The sequence below is a fragment of the Dendrobates tinctorius genome, unplaced genomic scaffold, assembly GCF_039654945.1.
Source record: "Dendrobates tinctorius isolate UK_male_01 unplaced genomic scaffold, ASM3965494v1 ptg000177l, whole genome shotgun sequence".
Taxonomy (NCBI): domain Eukaryota; kingdom Metazoa; phylum Chordata; class Amphibia; order Anura; family Dendrobatidae; genus Dendrobates; species Dendrobates tinctorius.
Window position 1 is genome coordinate 4,863,821 of NW_027361844.1, and position 16,221 is coordinate 4,880,041.

Genomic DNA, 16,221 nt, shown 5'->3' on the forward strand with positions numbered 1-16,221 from the left:
GAGCCTGTAGGGCATCACCAGGTATTCATAATGCCCGTCCCTGGTGTTAAAGGCCGTCTTCCATTTGTCTCCCTCACGGATGCGAATCAGGTTGTAAGCACCCCGCAGACCCAGCTTAGTGAAGACCCTCGCTCCCCACAACCTATCAAAAAGCTCAGATATCAGGGGCAAAGGGTACTTATTCTTAACGGTGATGGCGTTAAGACCCCTGTAATCTATGCATGGACGTAGTTCTCCATTCTTCTGCACGAAGAAAAACCCGCCCCCTGCAGGTGACACTGACTTTTTAATAAAGCCTCTTGCCAGATTCTCTCTGATGTACTGAGACATTGCCTCCGCCTCCGGGAGAGAGAGTGGATAAACTCGACCCCAAGGAGGCTTAGCACCAGGCAGGAGATTGACAGGACAGTCATAGGGGCGATGAGGCGGAAGGGTCTCCGCCGCCTTCTTGGAGAACATGTCCGCATAGGGCCAATAGTATTTGGGGAGAGAGTAGAGATCTGCAGGTACCTCGGTAGTAGCAACCTGAATACACTCCCTATGACATCTACCAACACAGGATTTACTCCATCCCAGAATTCTCCCTGAGGACCACTCTATATGAGGGGAATGATACCGTAGCCACGGCATTCCTAAGAGGATCTCGTCAATTCCTTCGGAAATGACTAGCAGGGAGATGATCTCCTGATGGGAAGGAGACATGGATAAAGAAAAAGGGATGGTCTGATGGGTTATCTGCAATGGTAGTGTCGATCCATTTATCACCCACATGGTCACTGGCTTGGCAAGCATAACAAGAGGAATTGCAGGAAGTCGGGCAAAGACAGAAGACAAAGTTGCCCTCCGCCCCGGAATCTACGCAAAGCTCTACCACATGGGTGGATGGACCAATGGAAATTGTCCCATTAAAGGTCAGCTCGGAAGAAGGCGCCATTGTGATTAGTGAACCAGCTCCCAAGGTCACCAAACGCGGACGCTCTCCCAGTCACCGAGGACATCTGGAGGCAAGATGTCCTGATTGCCGGCAGACATGACAGACCATGCGTGCACGAGCGGTCCGGGACTTGGATCCCGCTCGAGGCGTCTCCATGGCCTTATGTGGCTCGGACGCCTGGACCGGACGTTCCAGATGTTTGGCGAAGGTGGGTGCCAGCCGAAACCTCTGCCTCCACTGGGCACGCTCCAACCTTCGCTCGTGAAAGCGGAGGTCGATGCGGGTAGAAACTGTAATTAATTCCTTCAGTGTGGTGTTAATCTCCCTAGTGGCCAGGGCGTCTTTCACATGGTCAGCCAGCCCTCTCCAAAATACCGGGATGAGAGCTTTATCAGGCCACTCCAGTTCAGAAACAAGAGTCCGGAAGTGGATGGCAAAGTGACTGACCATGAACGAGCCCTGCATCGAAGCCAGCAATTGGAGCGCTGTGTCATGGGTAACCTGGGGTCCCAAAAAGACCTGCCTCAGAGTGCTCAGGAACTGCGGAGCACTCTGTACCACTTGATCGTTGCGCTCCCAGAGTGGCGTGGCCCACTCCAACGCCCTGTCCGACAGGAGGGATACTATGAACCCCACCTTAGCCCGCTCTGAGGGAAACGTGCAGCCAGGAGCTCAGGTGTATAGCACACTGGCTCATAAATCCCCTACAAGACAGACTCGCCAGAAAATTTGTCTGGCAGCAGGAGGCGGGATAATGTCAGAACAGGGGCAGCAGTGGACAAACTAGTTGCCGCCAGGCTAGCGGCCTGAACAGCTGCTGCGGCAACATCCACGGCCGAGGCTGTGCGCTCAATAGCCACCAACCTGCCCTCCAGCTGCTGGATGTACCGCTGCAGTCGCTGTTCGTCCGCCATTACAAGCCAGACCCTGGCATTAGTATAATGTTAGGGCTGGCTGAACGCACCAGATAATAAAATAATAGTAAGGTGCGTTCGCAGCCCGGGGTCCACCGTGCAGGGGTGGTAAACTGCTGCTTAGTAATGGTGGAAGTATAAAGCGGTGTACAAAAGGTCACACATGGGTTAAGGTCACCCAGTGTGAACAGAAGCAAACTCTTAACTCACAGAGCCGCGCTACCGCAGAACATAAATGCCGGTGCCTGTTTAGCTCACAGAGCCCGGCCACGGAGCGCACAGAAAGCGGTCACAGAACTATGCCCCAAGGACACGGGGTCAGGGTCCCTTTAGAACTCCTGAGCGCGCCGCGTCGTACCTGCAGATGCCATTGTAGACGCTGACTATAGAGTGTCGAGCACGTGCACCGTGGCGTGCCGAGCCACAGGTGGACACTGATGCCTGTCTCAGACTCTGTCCTACCTACACCTAAGCCTGGGCGCTTATCAGGCTAGGCTGCACAACACATGCGTACCAAGGGTAGGGGTTTCTTAATGTGTCATTCACCAGAGACATTCATACATGCATACGACACTCACTCCTCATAGTCTGATAATGCAGTCTATACTAGCGCATGGCCGAGCGGCCATGCAAACCTTTTATAGCCGCGTCCTTCCGGGACCTTTCTGATGGTCCAATCCAAGCTGGAGAAGGACCTGAGCATGTGACCTCCGATCTCCAATGAGAGATCATCCCACGGGCATGCTCAGTGGACCGAAAGGAGGACTTAGTCCCTGGAGTAGCTCACTGCTGACCAGCATGCGTTGCTATAGCTGGACCAGAGGTGGCAGCAGCAACCAAACCCACAGAGCTGGTTTGAGTAGAGCGCCAGGATCGACGAGTCTGCTGAGCAGGCGTCTCTGCGGCCAAAGAGGAATGGGAGACTGCCGGATGCAAGGCTCGGGATTCCTTCTGTGCAGCGACAGGAACCCGAAGCCTAAAGCTGGAGTCACACATAGCGACTCACCAGCGATCCCGACAACGATATCAACGTGTCAGGATCGCTGGTGAGTCGCTACATGATCGCTGGTGAGCTGTCAAACAGACAGCTTCACCAGCGATCAGCACAGCGACGCCAAGCGCGCGGCGTCGCTGTGTACGTCAGTTACCAGCGCGCTGATGCAGGGAGCTGGTAACTAAGGTACACGTGCGTCCCTTAGATACCCGATGTGTACCTTAGATACCAGCTCCCTGCATCAGCGCGCTGGTAACTAACGTACACATCGGGTTTCTAAGGGACGCACGTCCTTTGGATACCCGATGTGTACGTTAGTTACCAGCTGATCGCTGGTCTCCCGCCTGTCACACGCAGCGATGCGTGCTGGCCAGCGGGAGACCAGCGATGGAAGAAATGTCCAGAGGTTTCCAAGAGCGATCAGCGATACCGGCAGGGGGCCGATCGCTGATCGCTGTCACACACAGCGATCTCGCTGGTGAGATTGCTGTTGTGTCACAAAACTTGTGACTCAGCAGCGATCTCGCTAGCGAGATCGCTATGTGCGATGGGGCCTTAACAGTTTGTTCTTGTTCACATTACTGATATTGACTTTGCTTATATCTCGCCTTATCTAATCTAGATTTCCCCTCATCTCCCATGACCTATTTCTTCCCTCTTACCGAACAAAGTTTCATCTCTACCTCATTCCCCTTTCCCCCACATATGTTTGTAAAAAATTTCAATAAAAAAAATTGAAACTGAAGATAAAAATAAACATTTTCTACTATTTTCAACTCCAGAGAATGTTGATCCTTCCTATGGTTTTCACTACCCGTAGCTGAGGATGCCGAGGGGCTGCGCTATTCAAAGTCTATTTGACTAATGGATATCGCTGCATATATCGTCTACTGCTTTGATGAGCCACAGAGATATTTGAAGGAATGGCAGGGTATATACTTCATTGTTGTTTCATTCAAGCTAATCAAAATTAAGAAAAATAGGGAGCTCAAAGCCCCAGCTTAAGTTATCAGTGAGGGCCCCATCGGTGAGACCCCCAGTGATCAGACTAAGGTCAGTTTCACACATTCGACATTCAATGTACGAGAATAGACTGTGATGTCCAAAATGGTGGTTGGTCTCCTGATCCAAACTCAATAGTCTCATAGGTATAGATGAAGCTGATGAGTTTGGGTCAGTTCTCCTGCAATCAGTCTGGACATTGTAATCTGTACTCTGACCATGAACGTCGGACATGTGAAATCGGCCTTTTCTTTAAGAGAAGGGATGTGTCCATTAAACATCTTTAACTCGATATACAAAAAAAACCTTAAAAATATTTGTGTAGTTATAACACATTGCAAACACTTAAGACCCATGAAACAGATAATACATTAGAAAAAGATCCACTGGTCATTGTCATGTAATCTGTTGAGCTCTAGGGATAATATCCATGATCATGCTATATTGCTGAGTAGAAAGTAATCACACTAACTTCAGCGCATCCTCGACTTTTAGTTCTCGAGCCAGAAAGTCTTGGACATGTCCATTTTCTATGCAAAGAAACAATAAAAAGAAAAACTTAACATATAAACATTAGGAGATGAATGAAGCAGAGGTAAAAAATTAATTGAACGGGGAGGAAAAAAAAAATAATAATGTTATAATCTGTTTACACTGGCATCATAGCTTCTGTATATGACAAAATCCATAGCACTGGGCAGAACTAATCTGTTGGCTTATAATGGGGTCTGCAGGGGTAAAGTTGAAGATTCTGTAATTTTGATGGCAGGAATAATGTTTTGTTAATATTTTTAAATAAAAAAAAAAAATAAAAGACAAAATAAAGAATATTTTTGCATGCTGCTCTATTTTTATTGTCTAAAACAATGGACCACCAAAGGAATGTCCAAATGCAGATGTGAGTATAGCCCTAATTTAATAAAGAGAATCTGTCAGTAGGACGAACCTTCCTAAGCCGTCTATATATAATACACTATAGGAACAAAGAAGCGCAATAGGGTCTTATCTGATGATAATGGTATAAAAAGTATAAAAATCCACTCACCCGCTATAGGAGAGATCAGACATATGGAAGTAGTCAGCTGCTGCACGTCCAATGGTCAGACAAGTGACCTCTAGTATTTCGCTTCTTATGGAACTTATTTTTTGGACTTTCATGCGCTGCTTGACATAATACACAATCCAGTTATACAACAAGAAAACACAGAATGACAGATTTGCAAAAATACTCTGCAATAAAAAATGGCAGTAATCAGCAAGTGCTGGATAACAAATACAGGGTATTTAGTAGATACTATTTTTGCACAAAAAAATGTACACTAAGCTGCTCCACCACATCAAGGTAACCCCTATCGAAGCAGTCCCTATCTAATGTATTAAAAACCTGAACATGTGAACAGTGTCTAATATGAACAGGATTCAGACAGGCCGCTCCCTAGTATGGGCTTGTGGTCTGAGACAGCTCTTATGTGCATGTCAAACAAGAGAGGGGTGGGGTCTCCCAAACCAAGCTAAGCAAGGAAAAAAAAACGGATTAAAAACACACGTGACATGCACAAGTGTGAACACGTCGATCAGACAATGCTCACACCACCCACTAACTGAAATACAACAAGAAAACACAGAATGACAGATTTGCAAAAATACTCTGCAATAAAAATGGCAGTAATCAGCAAGTGCTGGATAACAAATACAGGGTATTTAGTCGATACGTTTTTTTGCGCAAAAAAATGTACACCAAGCTGCTCCACCACGTCAAGGTAACCCCTATCGAAGAAGTCCCTATCTAATGTATTAAAAACCTGAACATGTGAACAGTGTCAAATATGAACAGGATTCAGACAGGCTGCTCCCTAGTATGGGCTTGTGGTCTGAGACAGCTCTGATGTGCACGTCACACAAGAGAGGGGTGGGGTCTCCCAAACCATGTGTGTTTTTAATCCGTTTTTTTTTCCTTGCTTAGCATGGTTTGGGAGACCCCACCCCTCTCTTGTGTGACGTGCACATAAGAGCTGTCTCAGACCACAAGCCCATACTAGGGAGCGGCCTGTCTGAATCATGTTCATATTAGACACTGTTCACATGTTCAGGTTTTTAATACATTAGATAGGGACTGCTTCGATAGGGGTTACCTTGACGTGGTGGAGCAGCTTGGTGTACATTTTTTTGCGAAAAAAAACGTATCAACTAAATACCCTGTATTTGTTATCCAGCACTTGCTGATAACTGCCATTTTTTATTGCAGAGTATTTTTGCAAATCTGTCATTCTGTGTTTTCTTGTTGTATTTCAGTTAGTTAGTGGGTGGTGTGAGCATTGTCTGATCGACGTGTTCACACTTGTGCATGTCACATGTGTGTTTTTACAATCCAGTTATTTTAAAAGACCAATCATTTATCCCCATTTAATCCCAACGCGTTTCGAAGTGGAAAACACTTCTTCAGGGGTTGACAAATATTTGTCAACCCCTGAAGAAGAACTGTTTTCCACTTAGAAACGCATTGGGATTAAATGGGAATACATTATTGATCTTTTAATATAACTGGATTGTGTATTATGTCAAGCAGCGCATGAAAGTCCAAAAAATACGTTCCATAAGAAGCGATAAGCCGTCTATATAGACATGCAGGTCACAGGAAGCGGAATAAAATGATACCTTGATGTGATTCGATGTCTTACTTCAGAGAAATCCTCGATTTTGATATGTGCAAATAAGCTGCTAAGATCTATGGGCTGGACATAGATCTCTGCGAGAAACTGCCCCTAGAGTTAATTTTAAATGAAAAGTCGAGCTACCAGTGTGACATGTAAAGACTGACAATTTGCTCTCATACTGACACAAAGCTCTGCAGTAAGATGAGAACTAAGAGTACAGCAGAGCTAACACTGTACTACTGCAGTGCTAACACTAATGAAAGTTCACTTCTGTTGCACATTTGACTGCAGTTGTCCTCTCAGTGCGTTAGCTTCCATTTCACAAGCAGCCAGTGTGTGTTGGGTGGGACAGCACAGCAGAGCTGACATCACTGCAAAAATATTTCAATGATACAAAGTTCCTCTGTGCTGTGTTATTTATAATCAAGTTAAAAGAAAAGAAGGGTTTGGTACAGTGTTATATAGTTGAAAAAAGAATGAGCTCAGTGGAAAAAGCAAGATAATCTTGTAGTTATGATACCTTTTAATGGCTAACAAAAATAAAATAAATGATGTTATAAAGCAAGCTTTCGAGACTTCTTAGGTCCCTTCCTCAGGCATGGTAGAACAAAGTTTCTGAAGAAACACAAATATATGCACAAACAAAAAAAAGAGGCATGGTATAATAAATTAACATTTACATACACAAACTGATCTCAGAGAAGGAATCCTTAATTTGATTAGATAAGTAGTGTGAAAGTTTTATTATAGTCCCAATATCCAAGTAAGATCAGAGGTCTGGTGCTCTCAATGTCTCTAGAGCAGATTCCTCAGATTCTGTAGTAAAGGTACTGTCACACTTAGCGATGCACCAGCGATACCGACCAGCGATATGACGCGGTCAGGATCGCTGGTACATCGCTAAGTGGTCGCTAGTGAGCTGCCACACAGGCAGATCTCACCAGCGACATCGCAGGGTCGGGGGTTGCTACTTACCTGTCAGAAGAGGCGATCCTGACGTCCTCCCGCCCGCGTCCACGCGTCGCTCGTCATCACAGCAGGAAGCCCAGCAGGAAGCTGACGACGAGAAACGGTCCAACACGTTCTCGCGCGATCAGCGATAACCAGCGGGGGAGCGGTCGGAGATAAGTATCACACATAGCGATATCGCTATAACGTCACAAAAACCAGTGACGTTATAGCAATATTGCTAGCGATATCGCTTAGTGTGACAGGCCCTTTAGTCTTAAATCCTCCTGACAGATTTAGTCCTGTGTGGAGGGAATCAAAAGACTAATAAGTTTGTATTCCCAAATCTTCCGATGCTTTTGTGATTTAAGATTGCATTTAATATGACAACTTTCATATTGTTTATGTTGTGTCCTAGACCACAGAAGTGCTTGGCAACTGGTAATTTTTTTTTTTTCAATCTGTAATCGTGTGGCGATAAGACCTCAATCCTTTCTCTCGGTTTCTGTCCTGTTTCTCTCACATAGAAAGCCCCAATAAGACATATAGTTCACATAAGTACAGTTGTGCTCAAAAGTTTGCATACCCCGGCAGCATTTTTGCTTTCTTATCCTTTTTTTTTTCCAGAGAATATGAATGATAACCCCAAAGCTTTCTCTCCACTCATGGTTAGTGGTTGGGTGAATCCATTTATTGTCAATCTACTGTGTTTTCTCTTTTTAAATCACAATGACAACCCAAAACATCCAAATTACCCTTGCATCTTTCATCCATCATCCAGCTACTGACATTTCTGTATTGAGAGTCATGGGGAAAGCAAAAGAATTGTCAATGGATCTACAGACAAAGGTAGTTGAACTGTATTAAACAGGAAAGGGATACAAAAAGAAATCCAAGGAATTGTTAATGCCAGTCAGCAGCAATCATCAAATGGAAAATCAGGGGCTCTGTAAAAACAAAACCATGGTCAGGTAGTAACAAACAAAAATTTTGCCCACAACTGCCAGGAAAATTATTCGGGATGCAAAGAAAAACCCACAAACAACATCAGCTGAAATACTGGACTCACTGAAAACTAGTGGTGTAGCTGTTTCAAGATGTACAATAAGGAGGCACTTGAAGAAAAATGGTCTGCAAGATTGAGTCGCCAGAAGGTTGGGTGAAGCCATCTAAAATATTGTCAAACTACTGTGTTTTCTCTTTTTAAATCATAATGACAACCCAAAACATTCAATTGACCCTGATCAAAAGTTCACATACCCCATTTCTTAATACCGTGTATTGCCCCCTCTAACATAAATGACAGCTTGAAGTCTTTTTTTGGTAGTTCTGGATGAGGTTCTTTATTTTCTCAGATGGTAAAGATGCCCACTCTTCTTGGCAAAAAGCCTCCAGTTCCTGTAAATTCCTAGGCTATCTAGCATGCACTGCGCGCTTGAGATCTCACCAGAGTGGCTCAAAGATATTGAGATCAGGAGACAGAGATGGCCGTTCCAGAACATTCACTTTGTTCTGTAGTCAATGACAGGTCCACTTGGCCTTGTGTTTTGGATCGTTGTCATATTGGAACGTCCAAGTATGTCCCATGTGCAGCCTCCAGGCTGATGAGTGCAAATTTGCCTCCAGTATTTGCTGATAACGTGGCTGCATTCATCTTTCATTCAACGTTGACCAAGTTTCCTGTGCCTTTGTAGCTCACACATCCCCAAAACATCAGCGATCTACCTCCGTGCTTTACATTTGGAATGGTGTTCCTTTCATCATATGCCTTGTTTACCTCTCACCAATTGTAACATTTATGGTTGTGGCCTAAAAGTTCAAATTTGGTCTCATCACTCCAAATTGCCTTGTTCCAGAAGTTTTGAGGCTTGTCTTTGTGCTGTTTTGCGTATTGTAGGCAAGATTCTTGTGGCATTTGCGCAGTAATGGCTTTCTTCTGACGACTCAACCATGCAGCCCATTTTTCTTCAAGTGCCTTCTTATTGTGCATATTGAAACAGCCACACCGCTAGTTTTCTGAGAGTCTAGTATTTTAGCCGATGATACTTGTGGGATTTTCCTTGCAAATGGGTCGCCCGCCAGGGCAGAGGGGTACTCGGTACCGGGCCGGTATCTCAGAGGGAAGTGTCACAGTAGTGGTGACCCGGTCCGTGGCCCTGGGTGTCCACGTAAAAAGGGGTTAAAGCTTGGCTGCTTAAAGTTTATGAGTGGATGATACGTGACGCCACCTGTGGTGCTCCGCAATAAAGGGGTTAAGCCAACACTGCAAGCAGATCCTCTGGGACAGATGGTGTGGTGCAGCAATGATGTTGTAGCCCTCCACAGGTAGGGCTGCAGTCCCAGGGCAGAGTAGATGAAGAGGATAGGTGTTGAGGAAGAGGGTGTAGTGTCTGGCACAGAGATGTAGCAGTGCTGGAGAGTTTGCAGGAAGAAGGCAAAGACACAATAGGGTGCAGTTTCTTTTACCTTTACTGTGCTTGGTAAATGCAGTCCAGAATTCCAGATTACAGATGGAACAGAGACTGGCCGGCCTGGAAGCAACTTAGGAATCTCTCTATGCAGATGGATTGTGTAGCCTCCTTTCTAGCGCTTATTTGAGGTACATGCAGTACTGTGTTACACTGAAGTTCCTCCTTCTTGTTCTCTTTTAGAACTCCCTCGTATGGCAGACAGCTGTAGCCTTCTATCTCTTCTGGCTCACCCGTTGCTGTTGTGCCTCCAAGTCTTATATGGGAACAGAGCATTTACAGATTCCTATTCCTCCGTTTTCTGCTTCAGGAACATCAGTATCCATACAACCTTGGAGACCGGGCTCCAGATCATGCGCTATAAGCTAGAAGTGAGCATTCAACTCTGCTCAATCTTCCAGCTCCTCTCCTCACGTCCACACACGTTGCCTTCCTCACACCAACTCCTAATTTCCCCTTCCTGGCCCCCAGAGAGTAGCTCTTCCCCCAGTTTTGGTTCAGAGCTCCCTCTGCTGGCCTGGAGTGGGAACTGTGCTGTGTGTTGATTTAGCTGACAGAGAGACCCTTTATCGCTTCCAAGCATGACATCACACTCCCTAGGACGAAGGTAATGCCACTGTGGTGACCATACTCCTGGGGGCGCCACACATCCTGAACAATTTTCCTGGCAGTTGTGGGCAAAATTTTTGTTGCTACCTGACCGTGGTTTTGTTTTTACAGAAGCCCTGATTATCCATTTGTTAATCACAGTTTGAACGCTGCTGACTGGCATTATCAATTCCTTGGATATCTTTTTGTATCCCTTTCCTGTTTTATACAGTTCAACTACCTTTGATCGTAGATCCGTTGACAATTGTTTTGATTTCCTCATGACTCACAATCCAGAAATGTCAGTAGCTGGATGATGGATGAAAGATGCAAGAGTCTGTCTGGATCCCAGAAGCTCATTCAGCTTTTATGCACACACACTGATTAGAAGCAAACAGGTCACAGGTGAGGATGCTACCTTTAATAGCCATTCAAACCCATTTGTGCCAACTTCTGTGCATGTTATCAGGCCAAAATCGCCAGAGTATGTGAACTTTTAATCAGGGTAATTTGGATGTTTTGGGTTGTCATTATGATTTAAAAAGAGAAACCACGGTAGTTTGACAATAAATGGCTTCACCCAAACAATAACCATGAGTGGAGAAAAAGTTTTGGTGTTATCATTCATATGATAACATATGCCGGGGTATGTGAACACTTGAGCACAACTGTACATAGTTATAATGGCTCTGCAGCAGAGTTGACAGCACTATGACAGGACAAGTGCTGCTGCAAATCTCTGTAATAGGACAAAATTCACTTCTGTTGTAATGCGTTAGCTCTGCGGCACACCGTTAGCTCTGCGGCACACCGTTAGCTCTGCTCTCACTGCAGAGCTGTATGTGATTATTAGAGCAAAGTGTCAATCATCACATTCCTTACACTTGTAATTGCCCTTTTTATATAAAATAAGCTCTGGAGGCAGATTCTTGGGGAAATCTATCTTCAGTCTGAGATCTTAGCAGCTCATTTACATAAAGGAAAAATGTGGATTTCTCTGGAATAAAACATAAGATCACAGGCATCATTTTATTCAGCTTATGACCTACATGCCCATATAGACGGGTTGATCCTACTGACAGATTCAATTCAATCTAATCATTATATGGTTGAGCAAAGACAAAATACAGTAACAAAAAAAAATCGTACATAATGCTATAAAGGGGTGATCTAGTGGACATACTTGGCATGAGAGCATGATTTGGCAGACAGCAGCTCTCTTCCAGGGTCCTGGAAAGTAGTAAATGTTGGAGGAGATGTCCTGTAAAAAAAGAGCATTATAGATGCATTACTAGCACCATTTTCATAGCTATGATACGGATCTTTCCTATATATCAGATATCAGGTATTTCTGCCAGCATGGCCTTCATGCCAGGAGCGCTGCAGCACACAATGAGATTAGAGAACCGCATTTCCCTGTACCCTTTTTTGGCAAATACTTGCATGAATCCCAGCAAGTGCAGAAGATGATGTTTCACCAGTGGAAAAGTTTTAGATTTTTTATTCATTACAGCATTTACCAATTGAGTTAATTTTTACATTTTCTTTTTATTATTTATTTATGCAAGAAATGAGAACTTCAAAATATTTTGAAGTAGCAAACCATCACTTAAAATAATGATATTAACCATCAGGTTACATACAGTTAGGTCCATATATATTTGGACAGAGACAACATTTTTCTACTTTTGGTTCTCGACATTACCACAATGAATTTTAAACAAAACAATTCAGATGCAGTTGAAGTTCAGACTTTCAGCTTTCATTTGAGGGTATCCACATCAAAATTGGATGAAGGGTTTAGGAGTTTCAGCTCCTTAACATGTGCCACCCTTTTTTTAAAGGGACCAAAAGTAATTGGACAATTGACTCCAAGGCTATTTCATGGACAGGTGTGGGCAATCCCTTCGCTATGTCATTCTCAATTAAGCAGATAAAAGGCCTGGAGTTGATGTGAGGTGTGGTGCTTGCATTTGGAAGATTTTGCTGTGAAGGAAATAGCGGTCAAAGGAGCTCCCCATTCAGGTGAAACAAGCCATCCTTAAGCTGCAAAAACAGAAAAAAACCATCCGAGAAATTGCTGCAACATTAGGAGTGGCAAAATCTACAGTTTGGTACATCCTGAGAAAGAAAGGAAGCACTGGTGAACTCATCAATGCAAAAAGACCTGGGCGCCCTCGGAAGACAACAGTGGTGGATGATCGCAGAATAATCTCCATGGTGAAGAGAAACCCCTTCACAACAGCCAACCAAGTGAACAACACTCACCAGGAGGTAGGACTATCAATATCCAAATTTACCATAAAGAGAAGACTGCATGAAAGTAAATACAGAGGGTTCACTGCACGGTGCAAGCCACTCATAAGCATCAAGAATAAAAAGACTAGACTGGACTTTGCTAAAAAACATCTAAAAAAGCCAGCACAGTTCTGGAAGAACATTCTTTGGACAGATGAAACCAAGATCAACCTCTACCAGAATGATGGAAAGAGAAAAGTATGGTGAAGGCGTGGTACAGCTCACGATCCAAAGCATACCACATCATCTGTAAAACACGGCGGAGGCAGTGTGATGGCTTGGGCATGCATGGCTGCCAGCGGCACTGGGTCACTAGTGTTTATTGATGATGTGACACAGGACAGAAGCAGCCGAATGAATTCTGAGGTATTCAGAGCCATTCTGTGTGCTCAGATCCAGCCAAATGCTGCCAAACTGATTGGTCATCGTTTCATACTACAGATAGACAATGACCCAAAACATAAAGCCAAAGCAACCCAGGAGTTTATTAAAGCAAAGAAGTGGAATATTCTTGAATGGCCAAGTCAGTCACCTGATCTCAACTCAATTGAGCATGCATTTCTCTTGTTAAAGACTAAACTTCAGACAGAAAGGCCCACAAACAGCAACTGAAACCACCGCAGTGAAGGCCTGGCAGAGCATCAAAAAGGAGGAAACAGCGTCTGGTGATGTCCATGAGTTCAAGACTTCAGGCAGTCATTGCCAACAAAGGGTTTTCAGCCAAGTACTAGAAATGAACATTTTATTTACAATTATCTAATCTGTCCAATGTTGTCTCTGTCCAAATATATATGGACCTAACTGTAAATACCATGTTGATAAGCATCAATTAAAGGGAATCTGTCATGTGAAATAATGCTATCAACCTGCAGATATGGGGTTAATCTGTAGGTTAGTAGTGTCCTTACAGTGTGCAGTACTAGTAAGGAGAGCCCCACTGCCAGGAGGAAATGGACTTAATTACCCCCCGGCAGTGGTCGGATTCCAGTCATAGGGGCAGCACTAGAACTTATTTAGTCACTGCTGTGTTTGAAGAGTTGAGGCCGTAACCTCAACCCCGGCACTGACTAATAGTTCAGCACTAGAACCATTTGTTAGTCAGTGTCGCAGGCACGGTTACAGATGCTACCCTCTATACACAGAGCGGTGACTCAACCCGCGTCAATGCTATGACTGGAAGCCGAACACAGCCAATGGGAATAAAGTTCATTTCCTCCCGGCAGCGGGACTCTCCGTGCAGAGGCCACACATTGTCAGAACGCTATTAATTTGCAGATTAACCCCATATCTGCAGGTTAATAACATTATTTTACATGACAGGTTCCCTTCCTTCCTTCCTTTACATGAAAATAAATTTGTCTGGCAAACCTTAAGAAAAACTGACGAGGGACCTGAAATGTGGTAAGTGGGTTTCATCAAAAGAATAATTAGTCCTGTAGAAAGGAAAGCTAAAAAAAGAAAATTTGAAGAACAGAAAAGAGAAGAGAGAATATAAAAAAAAAAAAAAGAGAGAGAGGGGAAGAGTTAGTAAAAGGACCGCAAAATTATTTTCTATTTTCACAGATTGCACTTTTACGGACATGGAGATGCCACATATATGTATTTATTTTTAATTTCTTAATGGGGGAAAATAAATTGATTTGAACCCTAGTTTTATTATTTTCATTTTTTTTTTTTTTTTTTTTTTTTACTTCTCACTGTATGTTGTAGTCTCCTTGGCTGTCATAGCAACCCATTGGTGGTCCGCGGTCATATCAATGAGGTGCTGGTGGGTGGTTAGAACAAGCATGTCCCCCTGGGTTGCATGCTGTTAATGCAGCGGTCACAGATTGACAACGGGATGTAACAGGTTAAAAGCTCTGTTCCACAAGTTGCTGTTAGAGGCAAATGATAGCTGAATAACAGCCATAATCTGCTGGGGAAGAAGTTATTACCCTCGCTGATAGCAGCCAAGGCTGTAAGGTTAGTTTCACATTAGCGTTTACGGCCACAGCGTCGGGCTGCGCACGGCCGCCGCTAAGCCCCGCCCCCTGCCGCGCCTCCACCCGTAGCTTTACCAAGTGCCACAACTTAACACATTTATTGATAACATCATATTAATTTACCACATATGACAAGACATAATCAGGGTGGGGGGGGACTACCTACCTGTGCTGTCAGGATGGATTCCTGGAAACAATTACCGGTAGGTCTAATACCTATTTTCCTGGACGTCCCTCCTGACAGCACCATGGAGAATTCGAACGTAACTCCTCAGGGTGGGATCACTGCTTGGAGAACCTTCCTTCCAAAAGGCAGTTTGCTGAGTAGATAATACATCTAATTTGAAAGGTCTACAGAACGTGTATAGCCAGGACCATGTTGCGGCCTTACAAATCTGGTTAACTGAAGCCCCCGCCCTCTCCGCCCAGGAGGTTGAGACGGCTCTGGTTGAGTGGGCTTTTAGACCTTTTGGGAGCGGATGCCCTGCGCATGATAGGCCAGGGAAATCATGGATGTAATCCATCTCGCTATTGTGGACCTAGAGGCTTTCTTTCCCCTATTTTTTGCCCCCATACAGAACCAGCAGGTTCTGATCCTGTCTCCAACCCTTCGTGACCTCAACATAATCAATGACGGCCTGTCTGACGTCTAAGGAGTGTAGGGCCCGATCCTTCTCGTTTGATGGATTTTCACAGAACGAGGGCAGGATAATTTCTTGATCTTGGTTCTGAAAGGAGGCTACCTCTGGAACAAACGCTGGATCTAATTTTAAGATTATGTGGTCATCCCAAATCCATAGGTATGGGTCACGAATGGATAAGGCCTGAATGTTGCCGATACGTTTCGCCGTGGTGATGGCTATTAAGAATGTGGTTTTCAGGGTACGGTGAGAAATAGACAAATCTTCACCTGGGAAGAAAAGGATTAGAACACAGGGATCTAAGGACCAGTGTTATATCCCAGGGGGGAATGGATCCTCTGCGTGTAGGGCGCAGGCGTTGTATTGCCCTAACAACCCTTATTACCCAAGGATGAGATGCCAGGGGATAATTGAAGAAGGCACTTAAGGCTGATATCTGGACTTTTAGGGTACTGGGCCTAAGTCCTTTATTAAAGCTTGCCTGCAGAAAATCAAGGATGTTTGGAATATCTGGTTTTCCTGCCGATAAGTCAGACCTGCCACCTTCCGGACAGAATCTCTTCCAGATCTTATAGCAAATCACAGAAGTAACCGACTTCCTGCTTGCCTGGATCGTGGATATGACCTGGTCCGACAGGCCCCGAGCTCTCAGGATGTCCCTTTCAGGATCCATGCTAAGAGATGGAGTCTTCCTGGTTCCTGATGATATCCATCAGGGTCCGGTCTGAGATCCTCCCGCTGAGGAAGTAGTACCGGATCTTCTGCTGCTATGATGACCAGAAGCAGAAACCAACTCCT

The 16,221-nt window shown here is 44.6% G+C and overlaps 1 protein-coding gene across 1 annotated transcript in view; it reads right to left on the minus strand.

Moving 5' to 3' along the window:
- Positions 1-16,221, minus strand: part of FLACC1 (flagellum associated containing coiled-coil domains 1) — a 125,407-nt gene that overhangs the window by 85,366 nt on the left and 23,820 nt on the right. Inside the window, exons 3-4 of the mRNA XM_073551492.1 lie at positions 11,686-11,763; positions 4,317-4,374 (exon numbers count right to left, since the gene is read on the minus strand). Coding sequence (XP_073407593.1) covers positions 4,317-4,374; positions 11,686-11,763 — 136 coding nt within the window. The remainder of the gene's footprint in view (positions 1-4,316; positions 4,375-11,685; positions 11,764-16,221) is intronic.